General features: G+C 52.1%; 1 protein-coding gene across 2 annotated transcripts in view; it reads left to right on the top strand.

The window, feature by feature from the left end:
• The first annotated feature begins 6,622 nt into the window (after positions 1 to 6,622).
• ITPK1 (inositol-tetrakisphosphate 1-kinase) overlaps positions 6,623 to 19,763 on the top strand; it is a 125,772-nt gene continuing 112,631 nt past the window's right edge. For both annotated transcript variants that reach the window (XM_080909950.1, XM_080909949.1), the window contains exon 1: positions 6,623 to 6,828. In XM_080909950.1, the coding sequence (XP_080766076.1) occupies positions 6,734 to 6,828 (95 nt within the window). In that variant the 5' untranslated portion in view covers positions 6,623 to 6,733. The remainder of the gene's footprint in view (positions 6,829 to 19,763) is intronic.

The raw sequence follows: 19,763 nt of genomic DNA, 5'->3' as shown, positions 1-19,763 counted from the left end.
CTTTAGAGGTCTCAGGTTCGATTCCCAGCACCAACACAATGGCTCTTGACCCTTGGTAGCTTCCATTTCAGGGGATCTGGTGACCTTTTCAGGCACGCACATGGCATGCATGTTTGTGTGTGTATGTGTGTGTGTGTGTGTGTGTGTGTGTGTGTGTGTAGGTAGGTAGGTAGGTAGGTAGGCAAAACACACATAAAATAAAATTTAAGAATCTAAAAAGGTTTTTAAAAAGAAAAGCATGACATGTTTGTGGAAACAACACTGTAATGATTGGATCTCATAGACACTCAAGTACAGTACAAAAGAAAGGAAATCACCTGTGACTTTTGAGCAGGGTTGACCTCCTTCCATTCAGAGACCAGGTGCTTGGTGTGGGAGGGAGAACAGAGGGAGCCAGCTCAGAAACTGTGGTTATGGGATGGCCCCCTATTTAAACACCTTAGAGTAGGGCCAGGCATGAAGCCCAGTAGTAAAGACCCTGGATTGGGCTTCCAGCACCGCACACCAGAATATTTTAGTACAAACCAGGTCTCATGCATTCCCGAGCAACACCATACTGTCTGCACTGCCTTTCAGCTTTAACATGTTCCCAGCTAAGACTCCAGCATTCAATCTGCATCAAATGTCGGGGACAGAGAAGCAAGCTAATTAGTGCCAGGAAACACCAGTCAGCCAAACCAGAAGGACTCAACTTCTTCCAGTTAATACTCTTTCCCAAGGAGAATTGGTTTCAATCAGAGGAAGTCAGGGGCCATCATGACGGGGACCGCAGAGGGACAGCTTTGGGATCTGGATTGCACAAACCAGTTGGAATGGGAACTTTACAAGGAAAAAAGGGGTATTTGATCCATTATCCATTTTTCTGTTGGTATTACAAAATATCGGAGACCAGGCACTTTATCAGGAAAGATATTTGATTCATAGTTTCAGAGGTCCAAAAGCATGGCCCTGGCTTCTGCCTGGTTTTAGCGAGAGACTTCTGGCTTCATCACAACATGGCAGATGGTGCCATGGTGGGAGCCCCATGAAAGAGGGAGAGGCCACACGAGAAGAGAGGAAGCAAGAAGTAGGAGATGTCCAGGGCCAGGTTTGTTCCTTCTGCACAGCCAGTTCCTATGGAAACGAACCAGGGTCACATGAAAAATACTTAGTCTCTGCCAAGGTCAGCACCCTAGTGACCTAGTCTCTTTCCACCTGGTTCCATCCCTTAAAGAGTCAACACCACACTGGGACCAGCTCAGACCACAGGGATATTAATTAAGTTCTACATGATGGTAGGGAATTATGTGGAACATTTAAAGGCATGGGGCTGGAGAGAGGACTCACCTGTTAGGAGCACGTGCTCTTCCTACAGAGGATTCAGGGTTTGCTCCGTCCCCCTTAACCAGCCACAGAGTTCAGGGAGTCCAATGACCTTCACTGGTTTTCATGCCCAACACTCACGCCTGCACATAGGCACATAATTTTAAATCTTTAGGGAAACAAGATGGGGAGGTGGCTGGAGAGACAGCTCAGTGGCTAAGAGTACCGACTGATTTTCCAGAGGACCTGCGTTTGATTCCTGTCACCTACATTGTACTCTGTAACTTCATTTCCAGGGGATCTGATGCCCCCATCTGGCCTCTGTGGACAGCAGGCCCCCAAGTGGTGAACAAATATGCATGTAGGCAAAACACACCTGCACACAAAGCAAAACAAACTAAATTTTAAAGGAAAAAAGATATAGAAGCACACACTAGGGTGTTTCGGGTGTTTCTCTTTTTTCCCCCCTGGTGTTTCTGCAAACAGCTGTTCTGCAGAGTAGCTGTGTCCTGGACTCATGCCGTACTCAGCCCTTGACAGACTTTTCCATTTTGTGATAGCCTGTGTTTCCCCTTGCTATGACCATTTCTAACATATAGTAACATATGCTGCAAAATGACTTTTTAATTTTTTATGTATTTGTGTGTATGTAGTGTATGTGCGTGTTCATGCGTGCGTGTGTTTAAGCCTGAGTCAGGGTTGATGGCCTCTTTCTCATTGTTTCTTTGAGGCAGATCAACGGCACTGAACCTGGAGCTTACCAATTGGTTAGTCTGGCTATCAATCAAACTCCAGGGATCCTCCCATCTTTACCCCTGAAGGCTGGGTTTGCAGATGCCCCTACCCACACCCAGCTCTTTTATGGATGTTTGGGATCTGAACATGCTACAAGTCAAGAACTTTACCCGTTGAGTCATCGTCCCTGCCCTCCAAAACATTTTAACAGTTCAACAAATATTCAGTGAAAAACCGGAGTCCTCTCACCTCAGTCTGTATTCTCACACGCTGTTTCAGAAATGAGACTCTGTTTGCACAAAAATATCAGGGTTTATGTTTTCCTGAGAAACACACACACACATACACACACACACACACACACACGAGCACATGCACCTGAATGCACCTGTGTGTGCAGGCATGCTTCTGAGTGTGGAGACCACCAGACTCCTCAAAACCCCACCCAAATCCTTTGAGACAGGTTTCTCTTATTCAGCCAGAGCCCACAAGCTAGGGTGGGGTGGGCTGGCAAGCAGTGAGTCCCAGAAGCCTCCTTCCCCTGTCTCCCTGGTTCTGGGAATTACATGTTTTATCCCTGGTTTTTAGTCTGTGGGTTTTGGGGGTAGAACTCAGATTGGGATGCTTGTGAGGCAAGCACTTTACAACAGAGCCATCTAGCCTTTTCCTCGATTTTTCTACACTTAATGGCCTTTCTTTCTCTTTTCTTTTTGGCTTTTAGAGACAGGGTTTCTCAGTGTAGACAAGGTTTCTCAGGCTGTCCTAGAATTCAATTTGTAGACCAGGCTGGGATTAAAGGTGTGCACCACCATGCCCGGCAGGTTTTTCTTTTTTAAATTTATTTTTATTTTATGGGCATTTGACTCCCTGTATGTCTGTATGAAGGTGTCAGAAACCCTGCAATTGAGTGGGTCCTGGGAATTGAACCCCGTCCTCTGGAAGAGCAGCCAGTGCTCTTAATCATTGAGCCATCTCTCCAGCCCCAGGTTTTTCTTTTTCAAATAACATATCTGAGAGATACCTTTGATACCTGCCCTTCCAAGGGTCTCCACTGGCCCTCCTGCTGTAAGGTCCAGGGTCACCCTCAGTCCTTTTGTTCTCCGGCTAGTGGCTCCTTTCTACCACAAGTGGCTCCCTGGGCTGCACATTCCCTCGGCTTTTCTTTCTTCATTGCTTTGCTGGTTCCTCCATTCCTCCTGGCCTCTGGACCGTGCCTCGGCTCCATCCTTGACCTTTCCTCTGCTTGCTCTTACACCCTAGGTGATCTCATCCAGTCCTATGGCTCCAAGTAACATCTCAACACTCACACCACCCATCTTGATGTTATCTCCAGCCTGAGTCACGGGCTGAACTACAACCTCTTTCATCGAATGGCTTTTGTGCTGTCTCTCCTCTGAATAGCTGGTAGATCTCCTGACTTGAGGCCCCAAACCGGTGCCTCCTTTTGTCTCCCTGTCTATGGAAGTACAGCCATCCAGGCCAGAATCCAGAATGAGTACCTCTTCTCTTTTCGTCTGTAGTTGCACATACCCGCTCATAGCTGACACCACTCACTGGCTTTGGCTTCCAGCTCTCCTCCCTGAGTGTGGCCGTGCCTCTCTACCTTCCCCGCTTCGCCATAGTCATCCCAAGACAGTAGCCAGGTGGTCTGAGTGAAACCAGACAAGGTCACCCACGAGGCGCCCTGCACATTTAGAGGAGACCCCACGGCCCTTTGTAATTTGGCACCCCCTTCTCCACCCTCCCCTCCTCGGCTCATTCAGTTCCAGCCAGTCAGCCTCTTCACCGCCCCTTGCTGACGTCAGACCCATGTACTTGCTGTTCCTCAGCCTCACCCCAGTCAGGTATCTTTGTGACTTGCCCATTCACCTTCTTGGGCTTTTGTTTAAATAGCCCCTTCCTTAGGTTACCTGTTCAAGTGCTTCCAGCCCAACATCCTCTCTCCCACATGATGGATGGAGGGAGGAGGATGGACCAGGAGTCTTAAGATAGGTTCTCCTGAAAGCATTGCTTGGAGGCAGCACAACCGCCAGTCCTTGGTATCCTGAAGTGCTTTTGCACAGATACAGCCTTCTCTTCAGTTAGAACAGAGGATCCAAGGCCCTGAAGTCTAGGTAAGGACTTGCTAAGTTACACAGCAAGTCAGTGGGTCCTTGATCATTTAGGCTTCAAAGTGATCAGGGGAAGTCAGCAAGCCCTGAGGCTGGGTCTTGCAGGGTTTTCGGTGAGCTGGGGGACTTCTCAGACCTTGAACTCACTTGCCCTGAAGGCCAGGTCCTGGCTAGCACATTCGATACTCTGAGGAAACTCCAGGTGGACGTTTCCTGTCCAATTTATAGATGAAAGCAACAGAGGAATTTGTCTAGCTCACCAGCCAGCCCTGGTGTCTTCCCCAGTCCTCCTGGTTATCTCTCTCATCTCCTTGGCTTTTTATCCAAAAAGCTGCCCCTAATCCCAAAATGTCATAGTCTCAAGTCACCCAGCAAGGCAGGACAGATGGCCTCGTCCCTCGAATTTCTCACGTGGTTCTCACCACATGCTTCAGGAGTCAATGGCTTGTGTGCCTTTGCCTTACTCATCTCTGGACTCCAAGGCCAGCACTACCCAGCCACACCCTGGGCTCGCTGCTTGTGTCAAAGGGAGGAACTCCAGAAGTCTCCTGAACCACCCAGACACAGGGCTCCCAAGAAACTCATGGCCTGTGCCAGGGTGTGGGAATTTCTACTTTTGACTTTAACAGTGAGACACTTGCCATCTGTCTGTTCCTTAACCCCTTTCTCTTCACCCTCTTAGGCTTCCTGTCCCCATTTCTTCCCTCAGTCCTAGGCTGGCCATGATGTTCCACAGAAGCAATCTTCCTAAGGCACAGAGCTGAACGGATGCTGTTAAACCTTGCCATCTGGCTCCCCGTGGTTCAGGATGCAGAGTCCCTGCTTTCTAGGACCATGTGGACACCCTGCCTTTAATCCTTTCTCATCCTTTTCTCCAATTAAAGAAAAATTAAACTCACTAGATTTTATTTAAAGAAGTACCCAGGCTCCACAGCAGGGGAGCAAGCAAGCTCCACTCTGGCTACAAGGAAAGATGGGAAGTCACTGCCAAGGAGCAGAGTGGAACATCTGTGGGTGGAGAATTACTGAGCAAAACCACCAGGGTTCCTGGGGTTCTGGCTCAATTTACTTGACAGGGATATTATCATTATTTACATTTATTTATTTGTGCGCGCATACGCTACAGCGTGAGTGTCAGTGAAAGGAAAACATGGGACTTAATTCTCTCATCTAAGATGTTGAGTCCTGGAGACTCGAACTCTGGTAGTCAGGCTTGGCCACAAGTACCTTTACCAGCTGAGCCATCTCAGTAGCCCCACTTGACAGCAAGCACTCTTACGGTAGACAGGCCGCAGTGATCTGATACCAGGGATGGTGAACTTTTCTGACTCAGCAAGATTCCTGCTAAAACTGAACTTAGGGGGACCAAGGACACCGCCCAAGGTCAGGATCTAAGCCGAAAAAGGGACTCGGTCTGACTTCCTAAGTCTGGTCAAGGCCTGTTTCTGTCACTCCACTAACAACTTTCGTTTCTCCTTCAATCCAAACGTTTTCTCATCTCAGACCTTCAAAACTGCCTTTATTTCTAAAGCCAGATTACATGTCTTTACACACGGGAACCCTTTTTTTTTTCCTGTCTGTGTCTGGGGAGAGCCTCCAATTTTTCCTCCCTCTGTTGGAAGCAGAGGCTGGAGATGGCTGGATACTAAATACTGCCCCATAGGCCAGTGCAGGGCAGGTGGCTCAAAGGATCCAGGCACTAAGGCAGACGCCCACCTTATGCCCCTTCACCTGGCAAAGAAAAGGCTCTCCTGAAGATGCTACGTGCACCCTGGCTGCTTCTCTCCCTCGGTTGAAAGGGACCCCAGAGTGTGAACCTGGGGCAGCTATGGAGATATTACAGGGCAATTGCAACGAACTGCCTCAGGGGCAACCCCGCTGTGCTGCCAAGGAGCAACGAAGCCCAGTGGTTTGGCCGCCCTCCAAGATAGACACAAGGCGCCCACACCACGACTCCCTCACCCCACACTCTGCCCTGGCCACCATCCAGCACCCCGCCACTAGCGGCGGCGCCTTTAAGACTCCACGGCGCCCCCTGGCGGCAACCCGCGCTTCCTCCTCCGGGAGCTCTGTCCCAGGCCCCGCGTGTGCGCGGCGTGTGCGCGGGCGCCGGGGCAGGAAGGGCGGGGGACACGGCGGCGCGCGCCACGAGGGGTTCCCCGCGCGCCCGAGAGGCACGCGCGGCCGAAGCCGCGCCGCGGGAAGGCGCGCTCCTGCTCGGGTTCGAGGCTCGGATGAGGCTACGGGCGGCGGCCCCCGGGATCCTTAAGGTCCTCGAGCGGAGCGCCGTGCTGCGGGGCGCACGTCCCGGCGCGGGGGAGCCCCGCGGGGCGGAGGGGGCGGGGCGGCGGCGGTGCGCGCCCACCCGCGGGGCCCAGCCAGTGGCGCGGCGCGCTGAGCCTCCGCCCCCGGCCGCCGGCCCGCCCCGCCCGCCGCCCCGCCCGGTAGGACCGCGCGCTGAAGCCCGCTCCGCGTCCCCGCCGCCGGAGGAGGTGCCCGCACGCTCGCGGCGCGCGCCGGCCCCACACGCTCGGCCTGTGGGCGATTTCCTCCGGACCCAGGCTCCCGGGCCGAGGAGGAAGAAGATGCAGACCTTCCTGAAAGGGAAGAGAGTTGGCTACTGGCTGAGCGAGAAGAAAGTCAAGAAGCTCAATTTCCAGGCCTTCGCGGAGCTGTGCAGGTGAGGAGGGACGCGGCTCGGGGACCCCCCGCGGCCCGAGCCCGGTTACCCTCGGCGGGCGCGGGGCAGACGGCGGCGACCGGGGAAGGAGCGGCGCGCGCGGAGGCTGATTCCGAGCAGCAAGGTGGCCGCGGGGGGCCGCGGGCTGTGTCCGAAGGGAGCGTGGCGGCTGTGGGCGTTGGGCTCGGACCGCGGCTCTCAGGTGCACCGGGGTCTCGTGCCGGGAGATCCCTGGCCGTCCAGGGTGGTGGGACCGGGGAAATCGGGGAGTCCACGCCAGCAGTCAGGGGCTTGAGGGTACTTTTGGACCGGTGTGTTTTTCTTCCTCCCTCTCCTTCCCCTTAGTAGAGCAGGGTACCCGCGTTTGTGTGGAGCCTACTACGTGCCTCGCGTGAGCACAGCTCCTGAAGCTGTCATTGCATATCAGCCGGCTTGAGCCCAGTTGAAATGAGTAGCGATACTTGGCTTGTCTGTGGTGATTTGCTGTCTCATTAGAGCCTCGCAGCAGCCTCGCAAATTAGCCTGGGTGGTGATTCTGGGCCACGTGTGTGAGAAGAGGGACACCTATCAGCAGAGAGGTGGGGTACCTGCCTGTGGCCCCAGGGCCAAGGAGTGGCAGAGCGTAGAAAGTGATGGGTGGACCCATATAGGGTAGAATTGTCTTCTGCCATCCGGGCTGAGCACCTCGTTCTCCCCGCGCTGGTGCTTCAGTGACAGAGACCGAAGGCTTTGATAGATCTTGCTCTTAATACATTACAGAAGTGCTGGGTACTTTGAATTAGGTGTGCCTTGCCTCTCTGCAGAGCTTGGTTACATCTCCTCAATGAAAGCCTAAGAGAATCTAGCCCCCAACGCCTTTTGCAAACTCGGGGCGGGAACCTTTTGTTAAGTAGTCTTTCCACTTGGTAGATTTGACTTTTGAGAATGGACTTCCCTTGTAGTTCCATGCCTGGTGGATGCCCCGAATTTTGGAGAATTGAACAGTTCCTTACCCCTTGGTGCGCAGAGGTTAGTTTGCAGTCTGAGTTGGTACATAGAGAACTGCCTTGCCCCTCATGGCTGTCCAAGAGCCTGCTGCTTCTCTGCCCCAGGCGAGCCTTACAGGCCCTCTTTGACCACAACTGGATGGAATAATGCCTATTTATAAGGGGGCCCTGCTTCTGCACCCCTTAGTTCCCTTGTGGGTTTGGCCGAGTCTCCCAGACAGGCCTCTTAAGAGAAAGCAGGCTTTTCACGGTCAGCAGGGCTTTCAGTGTAGCCCAGAATTCATAAGGAAATCAAGAGGAACTCGAGGCCAGAGCTTTGGAAAAGCCCAGGGCTTATGGAACATTTCTTTCTTTCTTTCTTTCTTTCTTTTTTTAAGGACAGTTGGACGCTTGTACCATAAATAAACACACCGTGAGAAGGTTGCCCTAGACAGCAGAAATATTTGGAGAAGCCCCTCTGTCATGTTCTGAATGTCCAGTTCTGACTCGAGGGGACCAGAGCTCCCCCTGCTGTCAAATAATTCTTGGGAAACCCCAGATCATCCCTTTACATCCTTTTTATTGACACTATAGGTTTGTGTCACCCTTTATTTATACCCGGGGCTTGTCCTCGGCCTTGTGTGTTTTACTCTGATTAGCAGGCTGTAGCAAGAGAATCCTAGCAGAGACTTGAGGACTGGCTGCCAGACCTGCAGGTTGGCTCGCCCTTCGGTGGGCCCTCTCTCCTTTAAAGAGAACAGGCGGGGGTCTCAGGGCACCCCCAGGGTGTCAGCCCATCTCAGTGAAATCTTTATTGAGCATTGATTTCTCAGGAAACGTGGTTGAATTCAAGGTCTACTTGCCTTCCTTTGCCCACATATTGGCTTCAGAGAGATGGCAGAAAGTCTCTGGGTTGTCCCAGCCATCCTGGAATCCTAATGTGCGTTTTTTATGAGTGTAGCTTTCAGTGCTTTGTAGCTGAAGCTTAAGAAGGAAAACACCAGAAAGAGTTTTTCTGTTGCTTCTTTACTTTCAGGACAGAGCCCCCTGGTGGCCACATTATTAACTAAACAACTGTTGAGATAGTGACCCCACCCCCCACCCCCACTCTGCTGTGTTTTGTTTATTGTGAATGCTGGAGTGTTCTAAGTGGCTCCGGAGACACAGAATGGGCACCGTCCTGTTCTTGACATTCAGAAGTTGAGGGTGCAGTGCTTGTGTATTGATGGCTGGTGAATTGACTATGAATTTCCTGACAAAAAGGGCCAGGGATATTGGGAAATGACTCGAACTGTGTTCCAGATGTTCAGAGCAGCATCCATGAGGGCCGTTCGACTGTACTGGGATGACTGGTTTAGTTGATGGTCAGGCCCTTTCAGGGGAGCTCATCTCATTTAGCCCTTGGTTTACGGACTGAGGTGGGGGGAGGGGCAGTGTCAAGGGTGCCAGAGGGGCATGGTCCATATGTCTCCTGTAAGAGCTCACAGTCCACCCCGAGACCTTGAGACTTGCTCAGAGAACAGAGCCTCTCTTTTCAGTCACTCTTACCCTTGTTAATGTCCAGCTGCTGCTCAGTGTCTCTAGGGACGCTTTCCCTTTCCAGGTCAAGCTATGCCCTCTACAATGTAACAGGTTCTGTTTTTTTTGAGGCGAGTGAGTAGGCAGTTGGGGCCAGTTCCTGGGAGGTGCCCTACCTATCAAAGGCAGGTACAAAAGCCAACCCTTTACATATGTGCCCTGATATCATGGGGCCTCTGGCTGGCCAACAGATGGGGTTTGGACCAACCTGTTTCCAGTGGCCTTGTTCATTCCCCTCCTTGGTGTCTCCTCCCCACATACAGGAATACACTCTGGCTAAGTTCCTTTGCCATTCTCGCCTGCCTCTCTGATCCCCAGCTAGAAGTGACTTGGAAGCTACCTCATCCCTCCTCTCTGTGGCTTTTCCAAGATGGGTAGTCAAGGTTCTGGGGGGGGTGTGGCGGGGGGAGTAGAGAAACTGAGTTGGGCCTTGGGAGTGCTCAGGTGAGGGTAGCTGGCTGGCTGGCTTGGGTTTCCTTCTTTGGTGGTTAAGCCTTTCCTCCATGTCCTCCCCATCTTCATTCTAGGAGACCTGGGCTGTAGGTGGATGATCTTTGGTATGAGGTGATGGCTAGCCCTGCCTATATTCTGTAATTTTGTTTACTTTGAGACATTGCCCCCTCTAGCCCATTCTGGCCTCAAACACCTGATGACCTTCCTGCCTCAGCCTCCAGAGTGATAGGATTAAAAATGTGAGCCACCACACCCAGCTTTCCACGGTAGATCTTAATGTCGTATCCCATGCAAACTCTCTTAATAGAAATGGGGAAATCCAGGCGTGGGACCTGTGAGGGACTGGGGCACTGGTTGGAAGGCTTATGTGAGCTCAGCCTGAGTCTTTACTGGAGAAAACTGCCTCCTTGTTTGTTCAGTGTCCTTCTTGCCAAGCTAAGATGAACCATTTTGGAGGCTCCTGCTTCATGTCTGGGAGGCTCTCGTCCTTGAGAAACCTGGAGGCCATCTGGTCTACCTCAGCTCTGGGGAAATGGGTTCACGGGGACATCTTAGACCTAGTTATCTCTGTGTCCTAACCCACCAGCACCCCTCTTTATACAAGTCGCAGAAAGGACCCAGGATTTTGTTGATCCTTATGTGTACCAAGCACTTGCTGGAGTGCAGGGCAGGTATTAGGCAGTGGGTTGAAGTACAATGCAGTGTTGGTGCGTGGTGCTCATGGGGCTTGGAGAACTTTGGAGAATGCTTCTGGGTGTGTCTCTTCCCCTAGGATTGTACATTCCCATCCCACCCCACCTCCATGATTTGAGAGAGTCTCACTATGTAGCCTAGGCTGGCCTTGAACCTTTGCTCATTCTGTCTGGCTTCCTCCCCAGTGTTGGGTTTCTAGGCACTCCCAAGTGCACCTGGCAGTCTTCCTTCTCCTCAGCTAGAGGACTGAACCTGTGTAAGATAGGCGAGCGCCGCTAAGCCACACCCCCAGCCCTATTTTATCCTTTAAAACAAAGCCATCTGGAGGTTGCTTTCTGCTGAAATAGCTGAGTATTCTGGGCTGAAATTCTAGGAGCTTCTGCAGGAGAACAGAGGATCATTACCAGGATTGAATGATGCTGGTCTGCAGCCTGGCGTTTTTTCTGTGTATTTCAGTGGCTGGCTTTGCCATGATCTCAGAGCGGTGATGGAGAGAGGCGTATTGAGTCAGGTTCACTTTACAGCAGCACCTGAAAAATGTGCCCAGCCTTGTAAATAAACCTCTTTCTCCGGCTCTTGGGTACAGACTAGACCTGCTTGGGGTGGTGGGGGAAGACATCTTTGATTAAAAATTGCCTGGGTTTCCAAGGGCTGGGTTCATAGCTTACCATCCATGTGGCTTTGTATGATTTAGTGACCTTGGATTAAGTTTTAGTGGTTTTACAGGTATGATCTGTGATACTTGTTAACTGACCATCTTGCTAGGAGGTGGGGCTTGTGGAACTGAACTTCAGGTCATTGGGTCAGGCTGAAGAGACGGTCCACCCTGCCTGGTGGCTGTTCCTTATCACCTAGCTCTGGCTCAGCAACCTATGACAGGCTGCTGCAGCCTCTTAGCTGGAGAATCTGAGGGAATTATGAATGCAAGGAGGTAGTCTTTTTTTTTTTTTGGGGGGGGGTTGGTCATTCCAAAGAATCCATTTATTCTGTGCTTTGTGAAAATGCCATCTTCATTAATAATCCTGATACTATTATTAGCTAATGTTTCTGATTTTCCCTCTTTTTAGATATTTAGGGTTGAGGTGAAGGCCAGTCAGTACAATGATTACCTAGCATGTATGAGCACCTGGGGTTGATCTTTCATAAACCTGGGTGTGGAGGTGCGTGCTCCTGTAATGCCAGCATGCTCGAGGTGGAGTCAGGGTGATCAGAGGTTTAAGGTTGGCTACACAGAGTGTTCAAAGCCATCCTGAGCTATGTAGCCCTGGCTGACCTAGAATTCGCTTTGTACTTCAGGCTGGCCTCTAACTTATGGAGACCTGTCTGTCTCTGCTTTCTAAGAGCTAGGATCTAACTAAGGTGTGCACTACCAGGCCCCCCTCCCCACACCCCTCTTAAAATACAGGCCCATGCTACAAAGTTCAGAGGGCCCAAAACACACATTGAAGAGCCAGCTTGTCCTTTCTTTGCATCCCCCACCTCAGTTCAGTTGCTCAGGGAACCCAGCAGGCTGTCTCCATGGGTGTTGATGTGACCAAAAGGGATCATGCAGCCAGCCACCCCTTACATGGTGCAATTGCTTGATGCATGGGGTTGTGTGTCTAGGAGAAATTCCACATTGCTGCTTCCTTTCGGGCTTCTGTATTGTTCTCTGACTGTCTGTCCCCCCGGCCCCCCCAGTGTGTGTGTGTGTGTGTGTGTGTGTGTGTGTGTGTGTGTCTGTCTGTCTGTCTGTCTGTCTGTCTCCCCTGTGTGTGTGTGTGTCTGTCTCCCCTGTGTGTGTGTGTCTGTTTGCTTGTTTCACCCCAGTGTGTGTGTGTGTGTGTGTGTGTGTGTGTGTCTGTCTGTCTGTCTACCCTGTGTGTGTGTGTGTCTGTCTCCCCTGTGTGTGTGTGTGTGTGTGTCTGTTTGCTTGTTTCCCCCCAGTGTGTGTGTCTGTCTGTCTGTGCATATGCAGTGTGGCTCAGCTTCTCAAAGGATGGAACGTTTTTCTTATCCTGAGGTTACCTTCTGCTGCCCTAAACTGATGCCCCGTCCCTTGCCTGGGTGTTGCACTGACAGGTGTTGGGTCAGAGGTCACAGACATTCTACTTTTTCTTGCCGTTCTGAAACAATTTTACTGCTTCAGTTTCAGAGGGTGACTGGGTGGGAGGGGATACAACTCATCTGCACAGCACACAGTGCCCTGGTTTGCAGTTCTTTTCACTCTAGTGAGACCTAGGGGTTCCACAGGTACCAAACACAGCTGGGCTCAGGACCCTGCGGCTCCTGTTCCTAATCATTAGGTCTCCCGGGTTCCCCTGTTGTTACCCTCACATGAATTAACAGGTTTGGGGCCTTCAATGGAAACTTAGTGATGTGGCCTCTGGTAGGATATAAAGAGGGTTTTTGTCTTGTTCACCTTGATAAACTGGCATTCTGAGAGAATACTTAGGCACATCCTTCTAAAAAGTAATCCTGGATTTAGGAAACAGGTCCTTCACCAGGAGAGCTATGCTTTGAGGGTCTTCCTTTCTGCTTGAACTGGGTTTACCCCAGCCTTCCCTCTCCAGGGCTTCTGGAGAGCCAGCTTTGGGGAAGGTGTTGGGAGAGAGAAACCAAGACCAGCTGGCTGAAGAGGCTAGTAAGAGGTCACACAGTAGGCCCTGCCCCAAGGCTCGAGTCCCCTCCTAACTGCTGGACCTAGTCTCCCAGTGAACAGGCCGCTTCTGGGATCTGTGAGTGAGGGCATGATTGTATTGGAGCAGGTCTGGCCATTCCCATTGGGCTGTTTGAATCTGTCTGGGGCTTTGTCTTGCCTGTTCTGAGCCTTCTCAGAAAGCAGCCTTTGTGGCCTGCGTCTCCCCAGCAGGGCCTCACAGGCTGGAGTCTGGGCCCCTTATGGTGCCAAGCTGCAAGCCTGTGATGTCCCCCTCCCCCACCCCACATTACCCTCCCACCACCTGTTTTTAAGGTTCACTAGGGGGGTGGATCTGTCTCCAGATAAGTGAGGATTTGAGAATCACTCCCAGGAGAGAACCCCCACAAGACTCCTGCCTCAGCACCTCCCTCTCTAAGCCTGTGCATGCTGGGTACCCCACCCTATAAACTGCTCAGAGTGTCCCAGGGCACACCTAATGGACTTTGCTAAGCCACTAGTTGTCCCTGAGTGTGGATCAGGATACACAGGCCAAAGGCTTTCTCCAAGAGCGTCTGAGAGATGCCTTTCCTCTTTTGTTCCATCTGCTCTTCTGTGATGTTCTGAGACATCCCCTACACACACACACACACACACACACACTGCTAGGCTTGTCTTTCCTTTGACTATTCTGCTTTGCATTCTGTCTCTTTAAAAAGTGTGCTCCTTGGCGGGAGAGACTGTGAGATACCTACCATGGGTGCAACAAACACAGGTACCCAGAGGCATATGATGGTGCCAAGGAGCTGCCTGGTGCTTTCAGAAGCCTCTGCTGTTCTCTGGCTCAGCCAAAGCTCCTTGTGACTCTGAAGTCCTCTGGGTCAGGAGAGAAGCACCTGAGGTGGAGGGAGGAAAGAATAAGTCCTGGCTTAGCCTCATTCGTTGGCTCAGCATCAACCCCTGTGCTGGGTTCTGCTCTTTCTCTACTTGTGCCTGTGGAAGGAAAGGTGAGCCAGCATGTCTGCACACCACACACACTGCAAGGAGCCTGGATGCTCCGTAACTGGAGAGGATTGTGCTGGGGTAGCTGAGGCCACTCGGCTCTCTAGTCAGAGAAGTTCTCTCCAGGAGATGGTGTTCACTGACCAGGGCCGAGCACTCCCTGGAGATGCTGAGGGATCCACAGAGTGGGCAGAGTCCCCTGCCTGGGAGTGCAGAGCCTTGTTCACAGCCTCGGGTTTCACTCTGACTGAAAGCAGCCATCGAGGAAAGGGTAGGCAGCTTTGGGTATAATTGCAGGCGGGTTTTCACATCCAGAGCCTGTTCCTTGGAAGTCCGATGGAGGCCATGTGGGTGGTCACGTGACCTTCCTACCATCCGAAAGATCTGCCACCGTGCTCTGGGGGGCAGAGGACAGGAGAAGGTATGGTCCCCTCTGGCCTGGCTCAGTTCCACCTTTGTGTTTAGGAAGTCAGGAACTGTGGGCCCAGGCCAGCTGGCCTTGCCCAGAGCCTAGGGCTTGTGGAAAACCCAACTGATGCTTGTGCTTCTTTGGGTAGTCTTAGCGTGCTACTGGCCCCGTGCGTGTCAGCCTGCCAAACTGACGACACCTGAGCTCTTGGCCAGACACATACCTAGCTTCATCTTCATCCAGAAGGTGAAGCTTCTCCAGGAAAGCAGGTGGAATGTCCTGGCGATTCTTCTGAAAGATGCAAAGTGACATTTACTGTGTTACTGGACATCATAACAAAACTCTCACTTGTAGTCAGCACTGGGTTAAGTCTGGGCAGGTCCTTGCTTCTTAGGCGGGGCCTTCTCAGATAGGCACATTGGAAACAGAGATTCCCAGGCAGGTGGTCTGTGCACGAAGTCTTCCGCTGTGGGATCTTGATGCCTAGGTCTCTATCCCTGGTGCTCACACCACGTTTACCATGAGCTAGAGGTCATCTGATGCCTTGTTGGAGCCCCAGCTCATGGGAGAGAGGGAAGGTAGAGCCACCAGACAGGTCGGCACTTTTTGGAAAATCCGTTCTCCACACCTTTCAAGATCTCTTGCCTCTGGCTGCTGGTTTGCCTTGGCGTGCACCGGTGAGGCTGGAAGGCGACATTTTTGGGACCTGGCCTGGCATCATGCAGTACCAGATATCAGAGGAGGCACAAGGCCAGAGGGAGAAAAGGAGACATAGCCCCAAGATGCTTTCCTCTATAGCTTCTGAACACCAGCTGACTGTGTGGCGTTCATAGTTGTCCTAGGCCCAGGCTGGGAAGCTGGCTTGTGCAGGTGGCTGCCGAGCCACTTAATGTGTGTGTTTTACTTCCTCTCTCCTCCCTTGTATGTGAGTAGCTCACATTGGATCCGAGAGGCTGCTGGGAACCTCCACAGACCTAGCGTGATTGTAAATGGGAAACCGACTCTCCCAGGTGGGTGGTGCCTGTGTTTGCCAGATGAGAGAATTTAGATTCGGAGAGAGTCAGGATTCCCCCTTGGGGGCTGAATGACTCTTGAAAAACCACACTGCTTCCACCCGACACCGGGTCACCTTGTCTTAAACGAAGTATCCATCCTCCATGCACTTGGTACCCAGTTTCAGAAGAAAACCGAAGGGTTGTAAGCTGAGCATCCTCAGTGTGCATTTGCTGTCCCGGAGGGTGGTGGGCGGTGGAGATGGCACTGAGCTCAGAGCTCAAGGCTTGGCCAGCTGGCTCGATGACTGTGAATGGTATTCTTCCCTCCTGCCCCAGCACCTGCCTTCTGGGAATGGGGGGGGTGCCAAGTGCTGCAGATGCTCAGTGAAGGGAAGATAGTGTCCTCTCCTAAGACTAAACAAGAGGCCGGGAGACAGGTAGCCCTCTCTCCTGAAGGCTTTTACTCAGGGCAGGATGGGGATGGGGGGGTTCGCTGTCTGGTTTCTGGAGAGGCTGAGGGTGGCGGGTGGGGTCCGGTCAGGGGTCAGTTCCACTTTCATTTCTATTTTTCACTCTTGTTTCGACCCAGCTGCCAGGCCTGGGCTCCTGAGGTGTGGGGACATGGCGACATATAAAATGGGTCATTTGTCCTAGTGAGGTTCCCAGGCTACTCCTCCCTGGGGAATGGACCATTCACTCCTTTACATACTCATTGAATCAGTACCCATGGTTGTCTGCTGCATGCCACACCAGCCACCCCTGGGGTCAGAACAGCGGTAGGGCCATGGTTTGGTCTCAGTGTGCCAAGCTGGGGTCCTAGAGGCCCCTGGGATCAGAGCTTCTTTACGTGGACTGGATGAAGTGCCTCCATCTTCCTATACTACCTCACACATCTCTTAGAAAGGTAAACGGGGCTCTAAAGAATGAAATAGCCCCAGTTATAGAGCCGGTGGTGGCGGTGGGTGGGGGTGAGCTCAGATTTGAGCCTGGCCTGACTGACAGTACAGCTTAAAAATTGTATTGGGGTCCTGATATTTGTTATGGGATCCCCCTGGCCTGTTGCCTCGTGGTTTGGTGTGGAAACAGAAATTGTTCTCCTTTTTACCTCATCTTGGACCAAATTCAGCTACATGTGTTCAAGGAGGTTTGCGTAGCTAGTCCCTTTAATGCTTTGGGAAAGGTTGAAACTGTGGGGGTAGGTAGAGAGGTCCACTAGCTTCTGGCATTTGGAAATCTGAAGGTGCCTCAGCTGGTGGCAGGTGGTTCCTTCACAGGGTGGTAGAGCTATCATGGGCTGCCGGTAGTGCACAGGATCAGGAGAGCTTTTAAAGCCACGGGAGCTGAGCCTCCTGGAACACACAGCAGCCCTTTACAGAGCTGTGGTTTGCTTGCAGCCATGCAGCTGAGTGTTTGCAATGCCATCCATTACTTTCGGTCTCTGTGGAGAGCGAGGCCCAGAAAGATCCCTTTCTGGAGTTTCGAGTTCCTTCATGCTATGGAATTTGAATATCAGTATTTGTGATTGCATAGCCCTACATCCTTGGCTATGCATTGCATAGGGTGACAGGTACTCACTTTGTAGATCAGGCTGGCCTCAAATTCAGAGATCTGCCTGACTCTGCCTCCTCAGGTGTTGGGATTAAGGGTGTATGCTACCACTGCCTTGCAGGAACCATTACTCTTGAATTGGCCTAAGAAGGCCTAAGAAGCTTTGTAGGAACTTTAGCTTCAGCATCCCTGGAAGGAAAGAAAGACTGACCAGGTCAGGAATGTAGCCTCAGAGGCTTCTTGGCTAGATTCCTGTCAGAGCAGGGGACAGTGGGCATCTTGCTCACTGGAGGATTGCAGCCTCCATGGACCTCTTCTCCGGGTGGCTATGTTTAAGTCTTGGGTCCTTCATTCCCGTCCTGGTTGGACTTGCTCTTGATACCTGTGCATCAAAGGTATTGAACATGCATAGGCTTCCCTCCTTTGTCCTGCAGGCCAGAGGCTAGCCCTGGAAGGAGCTGCCCTCAGCCACCTGAGTCACACCGTGTTCTGCAGGCGAAGTGTTAGGATACATGGTGGTAGAGGAACACTGGTTTAGAACCCTTGAGCTACAAAGAGGTCTTTGCAGGTTTGAGTTCAGAGCAGGCAGGCCTTGTAGGTTACTGTGGTGAATGTTTGCCTTTACAGCTCTGGGGTCCTCAAGAATCTCTCTCTTGACCTGAACAATGCTGAGTCAGGGTCAGTTCTGTTCTTGGCCATGGTTGGTGGACCCTGTCCCTGTCGTTGATGAGATATTTTTGTTGGTAGGCCCCAAGGTGAGCCGTTCCCCTTGCTCCATTCTAGTGGTGTTTCATTTGGCCTTGCTAAGAATTCTTTGGTTTCTAAGTACTCTGATAGGCAGGGAGGATTGAGTAGGTGTCCCTTCACCTGAGGCAGTCTTTTGGGATGTAGCCAGTTCTGTGGGTGCCTCGAATCAGCAAGTGTGGTGAGTTGTGGGGATGGGGCGATTGGTCTAAGGGGCAAATTGATTGTATGACTGGTCCTGCACGCTGAAGGGGAGATGGGTTCTGGCAGAAACCTGGTTGCTACCTGGGTCCTGTGATGGGGGCGGGGGGGGGCGTGCTGGCTCTCAGTAGTATTTGATTCACGGAGAATCCGCTCTCAGGCATAGGTGAATCCAGGGCCTCAAATGATGGTCCTTGCAGTCTGTCTGTCTCTTTCCCTGCTGTTATCCCCCTGGTTTATTCTCAGACCCGTGCACTGAGGTGAGTCCTCACAGCTGGCTTCAAGTCTGTGCAGGGAGTTGCACTGCGTTCCTTAGTGTGTTTCTTCATTTGTTCTGTGTCACAACCCTGTGAAGGTTGTGTTTCCAGTACCCTAGTTTCCTCGTTGAATTTTCCTGGTGTCACACAGCTTGTGGGTGTTAGAGTTGGTTCAGAGCTGGCTTTGCCAGCTATTGGGTCCTAGGTTCTCAGGCCCAGGTTCGTAAGCATCAGATTCACTTTTATCTGTCATCCTAAACCACATCCTGTCTCTGAACCAGGGGTTCATCTAGGGAGTGATGTGTGTCCAGTGTTGGGGATGGGCTCTTCCCTGCCCCAAGGCCTTGGTGGTGACAAGGTAGATTCCCCAAAGAAGCTGGGGCTTTTCCTAGAGGTGGGAGGGGGAGTGGGGAGAGGGCCTCTCTGTTCTTCACATGGCCTTCAGTTGCCAGCCAGGCTACTATAAATCATCTCTCAGTTCTGGAGACAGTAAAGACCCTGGTTAGGGACCTGAGATTTCACACACACACTGCTTATAACCAGGACACTATTCCTAAGAGGAGAAAGATGAATGCCCCCATGAGTCAGAGCCTCTGTACTGGCCGCCTTTGTCCTCAAATCAGCCTGATTCTGTTTTTCCCCTATGGTAGGTCTATGTAGGTGCATCCAAGGAGCCAGGGCTGAAGGCTGGTGGGTGGATACCCTGGAAGCTGGCATCCTCCTGCCCTGTTCACAGGGTCTTGGGGGAGGCTTCCCAGCACCTTAGAGTGAAGGATGAGGTTGCTGAGCAGACCTTGGGGTATTGACACTGAAGTGTTTTGGAGTGAAACAGTTCATGTGTTCTGTAAACACATCGGCCTGTTGCCATTTGGCTGTGCTTGGGGAGAATTGAGCTGTGTATCTGCCAGGATCCCTGAGGATCCTGTGAGCCAGGAGCAGCTTTCACCAATCAACTGGGTCATTGGATCCAGCGGAGTGGCTGGTCCGGTGGTGAGGGGGGAGGGCATAGATTTGTGGGGGCCCACCTCCAATGGCCCTGGCATCTGGCTACTGAGCAAGTCCCATGGGAGCTGTGGGAGGCCACTGCCCCCCCCCCAACATTTCTACCTGGAAAAATTGGAGGCAGTGGCCACTAGGCTGCAGTCTTCCCACCGAGGACCCTGTGTAAAGTGGGCAGGTAGCACCAGTGAGGCCTGGTTAGGGTTTGGGGCCTTATGGTCCTTCCTGGGGCCAGAGGAAGAGGAGGCTTGTTTGGATCCTTCCATAGGCTTGCTCAACCTCTGTGGGTACTTCTACTGGAATCTACAGATTCCTAGGTGTGGACCTTTGTAGTAATGGCCAGGTTGACTGCTAAGCAGAGGCTGTGCTGGGGGAGTTCTGATAAAAAGGGCTGCTCCCAGCCAGCTTTACTGTGGCCACCATGGATGGACAACAGGGCTGACCCGACCTTTGTCTTGTCTGCTGGGAAGAATC

This window comes from Micromys minutus (genome assembly GCF_963924665.1).
Source record: "Micromys minutus genome assembly, chromosome: 1".
In the NCBI taxonomy this organism is placed as follows: domain Eukaryota; kingdom Metazoa; phylum Chordata; class Mammalia; order Rodentia; family Muridae; genus Micromys; species Micromys minutus.
This window is presented reverse-complemented; position numbering and strand designations above follow the sequence as displayed.